Source organism: Nicotiana tabacum, chromosome 3 (assembly GCF_000715075.1).
Source record: "Nicotiana tabacum cultivar K326 chromosome 3, ASM71507v2, whole genome shotgun sequence".
Taxonomy (NCBI): Eukaryota; Viridiplantae; Streptophyta; class Magnoliopsida; order Solanales; family Solanaceae; genus Nicotiana; species Nicotiana tabacum.
In genome coordinates, this window is record NC_134082.1 from 188,127,194 (window position 1) to 188,135,686 (window position 8,493).

Here is an 8,493-nt window from a genome sequence, read left to right on the forward strand (position 1 = left end):
TACAGTTTTCTTATTTTATTTTTTATTGTGGCTCCAAAATAATACGTAGTAGTTTTTTTTCTTCATATTGTTAATGATGACAAATATAAAATTGAATTGACTACATTTTATTATGAATCTTAACTACCATGAAACTCAGAAAGCCAACACTAAAAACATTTGTTCAGCTGTCAACGAATTCTTTTCTAAATAATTTCTAGCATCATCCTAAGCTTTTAATTTACAAACTGAAAGGAGCATTGACCAGAGAGTAAGTAGTTCATTAACAACCAAATATTATCACCATTTATTGGCAATTCCCAATTGCCTACCTCAAGTCCACGCATTTTTAAATATTAAATTACTTCACTCACTAGCTCTAATTACTTGACTATACTCCCTCAACAGCATTTGTTTAAGGTAATCAATAATGCTGAATATAATAATCATTGATTGACAATTATTATTTCTAGTATCATCATTTTTGTTGTGGAAAGCACACTAATGGTGGACCACCAATGGACTACTCTTTTACTTATGCATAAATTGCTCTAATAAAATGACTTTTCACTTTTCCTATAAAATAATCAATTACACTTCTCAAATCTCAATTTAGAGACTGGTTCGAAATTTTGATGTTTCTTATCTCTGTCGATATAATAGCCATAAAATGACCTCTGAAAAAATTCATCACGTTTTTTTGAAAATATTTTATGGACGAAATGTCTAAGCATTTGATCTAATTTCTAATTTGCCTTCTCGGGTCAAAGCTATATATCACATACACTACTGACTACACACATTTGATGAATTGAAAAAATTTGCAGCTTAGAAAATAATTAGGTTTTCCAAAAAAAAAAAGAAGAGGTCAAGTAGGGATAATTTAAATTGAAAAGGACAAAAGTGACAGATCAAAAATAGCGCGTCAAGTAGAAAACCCACGCGTTAGATATATATATAGCAAGATCGAGTTTACAAGCCAAAACCAAAACCAGCAGCCATCAAAATAGAAACTTTAGCTAACAGCTAGTGCCATCATACGAAAGTCCAATGTTATTTCCTTGAACTTTCCGAGAAACCTCTCTTCATCTTTTTTCAATTTTTTCCCGCTTTCCCCTTTTTCGCTCCTTTTCCTCTCTTCCTTTTTGCCGTTGGGAATCTTATCCAGTGAAAAAAGAAAGTCCTCACTACAAACAGTTCAAAAATTAAACAAAAAATAAAGAAACTTTATTTTAGATCAGATCTGAAAACAGATATAGTTGAAGAAGAAGAGTGTTTAGTAAGAAAATGCAAACGAGGTATATGGACAAACGTGCTTTGGATCCCAGTAGTAGTGAGGAAGGTCAACCTGAAAGGAAAAGACCTGCTCTTGCTAGGTAATTTACTCACACACAAAAAATAGTTTTTTTTATTTAAATTTTTCTGTTAAGGAATTTTTTTTTCTTTAGTTAATTTTTATGATTTAGCAAATCTTAGTACTGTACTTACAGTTGGGTTTGTTGTTGTAATTGGTCATCATGTAAACTTTGCTGGGATTTTGAATTTGATAATAAGCAATTGTAGAGTATTTAGTGAGGGTATTGTGAGAATTGTCGTGAGGATGTGGAGAATGATGGTTATGTTTTGCGAGGTAGAGGAAATTGTATTTTTTAATAAGAAAAATCTGATCTTGATGAATATGTTTGAGGTATGGGGTATTATTATCAAGATACCTATAAAAAATGAGGTATAATTATCAAGATCCTTGGATGGGAAGATAGTGAGAGCTTTCTTTATTGATTGTTTATAATTTGCAAGATTGAGGATAAGGATGTTGACTGCAAGAGAAGGAACATTTTAATTGAATCTGTCTCGATAAGTAGCTCGTTCTTTTTCTTTGGTTCATAAGTGCAAGCACCCTATTTATTTGATCGTCTATGATACAAAATAGAAGAGGTTCATAGTGCTGTATGCTGAGAGTACAAAATGAGAAGAGGCTCATAGTGCCTAATTCATAAACATCATTTTAAGAATTTTGTCACTCTAGGATGTGAATTGAAAGGTTTTGAGCTTGTGACAAATGGCTCGCAATGAATATTTAAGGACTGCCTCTGCCACAGTCCCACTGGACTGGGAGTGGTGCACTAGTCAGCTTTCAAATGGGATTCCTCACCGTTAGTTGTCAATAGGATTATCCATATTTCATTCTTCTCAATCATCATTCAGAGGGAGAGTTGTCTCTATATCTTGTAGCCATGGACATACTTGAGCTTCCCAAGGGAAGTCGTCACCTGGTGTTTGTAATCCTCCAAACGCTTTAGTTTCCTCTGAGTGTCTGAGTGGCAGATGCCTCTCTAACTATGGCCTATTTGTTATGGTCCATCAACTGTGTTCATCTTATCTTATGAAGTAACCAGTAAAAGCTTCTCATTTTAGAAGTCTTTATTTCTATTGATTGTTTGTTGTGGTGTCATCTGTCGTGGAATGATGTAACCTGGATGTCTCATATTTTTTTTTAAAAGCTGAAATTTAGTACCTGTTATAGAGTTACTCATCTTTCTGTGCCTATTCATGGTAACTGTAGCACCGTTTTTTGAAAAGTACATGGTTACTGCAGTGTCATTGTTGAAGCGCTAAAGGTGGACAGTCTGCAAAAACTCTGCTCATCACTGGAGCCAATTCTTCGAAGAGTTGTAAGATTATTAAGCCCTTCAAAATTCTCTTCCTATTCTTGGACATTACTTATGTGAAGTTTCACTTAGACAACCAACCAATTAGTAGTTATGGAAGTTCGATTCTTAATTATATAACTACTGGGGCAGTTACATATTTCCAGTATGACTCAGTGCGACAGGTATTTACTTCTCTGGGAATAAAGCCGGTGCAAGAAAATGAGCTGGATTATTAAGTATTAGACCATTTATTTCATATGCTGAAACTTCTACTAAAAATTTTATATGCTTTGATCATTGTAGAATTTTCACTGAGAACCTCTTTCTCTCTCTCTCAATGATCAATCAAAGAGAGCTGTCCCCATATCCTGCTTGTGTGCATAATGTCTGGAGAAAAATAGCTTTAAATTTTCATGTAAAATGCTTACTGGGTGCACAAATATACTTCCACGTTTTATATTTGATAGGATAACATATTTTAAGTGTATTAGCACTCCAGTTGTTCTTTCAGCAGTTCTTTTGTTGGACTCATGCATGTTAACGTGGCATCAACTCAAGGTTGTGCCCTTATAGCTGTAAAAGCTGAGTTATTTATGTCTTCCATGGGCTTGTTGACCAGCAACGGCCCGACCAATTTTGTGGCCTAAAGCCAAACTTTATGAGGGGCCTAATTTTTTTTTTTTTATTATTTATTTGAAGTCTATTTTTTTTTAGCTTTTCTCAGATACAAAGTTGCTAATAATTTTCTTATAATCAATAACTCCTAAAAAATATTTTTCAATTGACAATATAGCTAATCCATTTAACCTTTCTTGTGACATTGTTGATCTTAGATAAGATTTTATCAATTTTAATTTTGAAAACTTCTTTCTGCTGAAGCAGCAGTAACATGAGTTATTAACATTATTCCATAAGCAATTTAGGCATTTGGAAAAGAATTAAATCTTGTTATGTTATTAAGTGTATTAATTAAACTGCTATCTTCTAATTGTACAATTGTTCTTAATACTTTTATCAGAAAATAAATCTAAACCATTAAATACAAATTGATTATTATGTTTTAAGGAACATTCAAGATTAAGGCAATATTTTTTCAAATTTTCAACATGTAGTGATCTTAGTTTTTACCACCAAATAGAAAACCAAAAATATTTTCATATGCTGCAAATTGTTCAAATATATTTTGAAGTGAAAAAATAGTCTTGTCTATTATGTATAAAAGTAATCAATTCTAAAGTACTCTTCGAAAGATTTTGAGATTTCATTATCAACATTCGCATTAAATTGTTACTTCCTATATATCACACGTTTCTTATGAAATTTGGGCTTGATTTTCATTTCAATTGCAATTTCCTTGGTAGAAATCATAGCAGTTGCAAATACTTCTTATCTATATTTGTTAAAGAAAGAAATCAAACTTTTTCACTTTACAGACTTTTTTTTAAAAGTTATACATAATTTATTAGGTGTAACAAAAACTGGGCCCCCAAAAATATGAGGCCTAAAGCGGTTTGTTTTACTTGCTTTATGGAAGGGCCGCCCCTGTTGTTGACCAGCCCATGAGTCTCTACATTGTTTTGAGACAGTACAGGGCACAGAATGGTGCTCATATTTCTGTGTTTGTGGGATGGCGAGACTCTGCAAACTTGTCCGTTCTTGTTGTACTTGCACAAGCTTTCTTCTAGGCTTTTGTTTTCTTATTTATGAACGTCCACTTGTATTCACAGGTTAGTGAGGAAGTTGAGCGTGCTTTGGCTAAACTTGGTCCTGCTAAACTTAATGCAAGGTATGGCTTCACATATCTTAACTAATTCTTTCAGAGCATAATTCTTATTTTCAACAGTTTTCAAGTATATTTTTATGTATGGGGAATGTTCCATTGTGAACTAATATAACAAGCATTAGCATGACTGAAAAGTTTGTGCCCTTTGCTTGGTTGAGCTTCTAATGTATTTTGTTTTAGTTGGCTGTCCACTCTGTTTTGGGATTGAATTTTTTGATAACCATGCAGGGTTTCTCCGAAAAGAATTGAAGGACCTGATGGGAGAAATTTGCAGCTTCAGTTTCGGTCGAAACTGTCACTACCTCTCTTCACAGGAGGAAAAGTAGAAGGAGAGCAGGGTTCTGCGATACATATTGTCTTGATTGATGGAAATACAAACCATGTTGTAACATCAGGGCCAGAGTCCTCAGTTAAACTAGATATTGTTGTGCTTGAAGGAGATTTCAATGACGAGGATGATGATGGCTGGACTCAAGAAAAATTTGAGTCTCATATAGTGAAGGAGCGCGAAGGAAAAAGGCCTCTTCTTACTGGAGAACTGCAAGTGATATTGAAGGAGGGTGTTGGCACTCTTGGTGAGTTGACGTTTACTGACAACTCCAGCTGGATCAGAAGCAGAAAGTTCAGGCTAGGCTTAAAAGTTGCATCAGGTTGTTGTGAGGGAATTCGCATTCGTGAGGCAAAAACGGATGCCTTCACTGTCAAGGATCATAGAGGAGAATGTAAGTCCATATAATATTTGCCCTTTTGTATGGAAATTACAATTATGTTTACTGAGGTTTGTAGTAACTCTTTGTGACTGTTTCCGTGCAGTGTACAAGAAACATTATCCACCTGCATTAGATGATGAGGTTTGGAGATTGGAAAAGATAGGGAAAGATGGATCCTTTCACAAGAGGCTAAATAAAGCTGGAATACATAAAGTGGAAGACTTCCTGCGACTTGTTGTGAGAGACTCGCAGAGGCTCCGAAATGTAAGATTTTTAAACTTGACAAGTTGAAGATTAGAACGATAATATTGGTTGTATATTAATGTTTCTTTTTTTTGTTTTTTCATCTTGTTATCTCAGATCCTGGGAAGTGGAATGTCAAATAAGATGTGGGATGCTCTTGTGGAGCATGCAAAAACCTGTGTTCTAGGTGGGAAGCTTTATGTCTACTATCATGATGATATGAGAAATGTTGGTGTTGTCTTTAACAATATCTACGAGTTATGTGGTTTAATCTCTGGTGGCCAGTATCATTCAGTTGATTCTCTTTCAGAAAATCAGAAGGTTTGCAATCTGTAGCCATTTCTCTCTTTTGTGTAGTTAGGCCTCTTGGATTCATCTAAACATGCTTAAAGGAAAGGAGAAAAAAAAACATGCACTCTAATTGCAACCTCCTGAATTGCCACAATATTTGAATGTGGTTTGCACTTATTCCTTTTTTTCTGTGACATTTCAAAACTTTGCAAAGTAGTGGTTGTCATTGGAGTTTCTGAGTGTTGCTATGATTTGCTTTAATAAACCTTTTGGATGTTATATTTGCCATGTATGTGTGACAAAGTGCTTAAGCAAACATCAAACAATATTTGCAGGTATATGTGGATACTTTAGTCAAGAAGGCATATGACAACTGGATGCATGTCGTTGAGTATGATGGAAAATCTCTTTTAAGCCTGGGCCAGAATAAAACCTCAGTTGCTTCTCAAAATGATCTTACAATTGGCTCTCAGAACCATTCGACCTCTTTTGATCAACAAATTAATTTACCAAGTCTTCCAGCTTCAATTTCATCAGAGCAGCCTGCTATGAATACAGGACTGAACATGGGAGGTATAAATATGTATTATTGCCTAACATATGTGTTACTGTTAAAGTATAAATTCTTTCTGCTCTGCTTTTACTACTGTTTGGGCTTCTCTGTGCAATTCTTGGGTGATTGGAACAATAATTCACCACTTACCATATGTTCTTCATGAATTGTGTTGAATTATGCCCTCTCTGCTTTTGTTGCTGTTTAGGGTCTTTGTGTGATTTTTTGGTGATTGAAGAATAAATCGTCGCTAGATGAGTATCTTAACAAGAACAAAAATTGCCAAGCTGAAAAAAAAAAAAACATAAGCGCGAATATTGGATGCCAAGTTTTATATCAATTGATTTCCTGTGAATAAGCATGTTGTTGGATCATATCATATTTACTCCTTTTGTTCCAAATCTACATGACACTTCCTATTTTAAGACATCCCAAAATCTTTGATACACTTCTGAATTAATACATTACAAACTTCAAGGTCTCAAATTCTTTTTAATTTGCAATAGAACCATGATTTGATGCTCAAACAAACTTCTCAATAACTATCCAATTTTTTCGATTTAATTGTTATAAATAATGTATACCTTGGCAATTTGTTTCGCATTGAAGGAGGTCTCTCGACCTGCACTGTTTACTGCTTTGCAGAACATGAAGGATACCTAGTTTAAGCACTGCAATTACCTCTTTAACCAGCTCTACTAAAGACTTGCTGTTATTGTATGTGTCAATAAATCCTCAAGCAAGCTAATTGACCAGATATACTATGACCTCATTTGTCCCTTGGATTTTTATAGTTCTACCAATTTATGACTTCATATAACATAAATATTTCTCTGTTAGCAGGGTATAATGAGAGCCTCAGTAGCAGATATACCATGCAGCCTCAGCACATGAATCTAAATGGCAGCATGCAGTTAAATGGTGCTTCATTTCCTCCTCAGAACCATTTGCTAGGTACGTCACAACAAGCTCAACCACATGGAAGTGAGAGCATGCTGGCTCTTCGCCCACCACAGCCATCAATGTCTAGCTATTTTGCTGCTAGCACGCCTAATCCATACAAGGGAGCTGAGGACTTCTTAACAGAGGAAGAAATACGTATGAGAAGTCATGAGATGCTTGAAAATGAGGACATGCAACATCTGCTCCGTATTTTCAGCATGGGACAAGGTCATGCTTCTTCTAGTGGAGAAGAGAATTACCAGTATGGATCATCATACATGCCCAACATGTCTTCTACCTTCGGTTTTGATGAGGACCGGACACGTTCTTCAGGTAAGGCTGTTGTTGGGTGGCTCAAACTCAAAGCTGCCTTGAGATGGGGCATCTTCATCAGGAAGAAAGCTGCTGAAAGAAGAGCACAAATTGTTGAATTGGATGACTCCTAGATTTGATCTTTCCCCTTTCCATAACAACCACTTGGATGTTTAAAGGCTTCCTTTAAGAAGCATATCATGGCTCTTGGAATTTGATATGACAATGCATATGCATCTGATGCTGGTTTCGGGTCACTCAGAATCTGGAAGCCTCTTAATGTACAGTTATGCCTGTCCGTGGAGATTGCTGTCTCTCCATTCACAGAATAACATAAAGCTTATGATAGTTTTCTCAAGCATATTATCTGCTGTTCAAAGACTGTAGCAGTTTTCTTGGCTCTAGCTGAAGGGAAGTTCCCATGGTTTAGACCTGATTTCTACTACTGAGATGGATGGAAATGACTTCGACTTCCCTTATGCTAACTCAGGATTGTAGCAAAGTTTAATTTTATGTTTATGTTGACCGATGCTGTAATTTCTATTGTTTTATTACTATGAGTTTATCAGAGAAAACATAATGTTTGCCTCATAAAACATTTGTTGTGAACAAATTATCAAAATACGATATTGTGGACCTTCAAGAATTTGTTATATTGAATGAACAATCGTGTTTCATTGTACTATGAGTGTTTGAGGATCTGTTAGATCAAACAATCTAGGATCCAACTTGTTTGTCAATTTTGTATCTGGCATAATTATTAAAAGAAAAGGTGAAAAATACTGGTAATTGTTTTATATTCGTTGAGAAACATTTAGTGCCATATTTTGACTATTGTGTTGTGGAAGGGTAGAATAAAAAATAAATTATATTTACAAAAGCAAAAAAGAGACCCGTTTTTTTTGGGTGGTATGTCACTGTATTTAGATTTTTTTTTTTTTTTTTTTTTGTGAGAAAGATAATATTGCATTAAACATAATTAAAGTTACAACGGAGAGGGTGATGCATGTGCATCGACAATATAGTTGT

General features: G+C 34.9%; 1 protein-coding gene across 1 annotated transcript; it reads left to right on the forward strand.

The window, feature by feature from the left end:
* The first annotated feature begins 946 nt into the window (after nucleotides 1-946).
* Nucleotides 947-8,146, forward strand: LOC107831052 (calmodulin-binding protein 60 B). Its single transcript, XM_016658767.2, has 8 exons — nucleotides 947-1,355; nucleotides 2,576-2,651; nucleotides 4,358-4,416; nucleotides 4,642-5,135; nucleotides 5,227-5,387; nucleotides 5,484-5,687; nucleotides 5,993-6,230; nucleotides 7,054-8,146. The coding sequence occupies exons 1-8, from the start codon at nucleotides 1,267-1,269 to the stop codon at nucleotides 7,596-7,598; spliced, it is 1,866 nt and encodes a 621-aa protein (XP_016514253.1). The 5' UTR covers nucleotides 947-1,266; the 3' UTR covers nucleotides 7,599-8,146.
* Nucleotides 8,147-8,493: the final 347 nt, after the last annotated feature.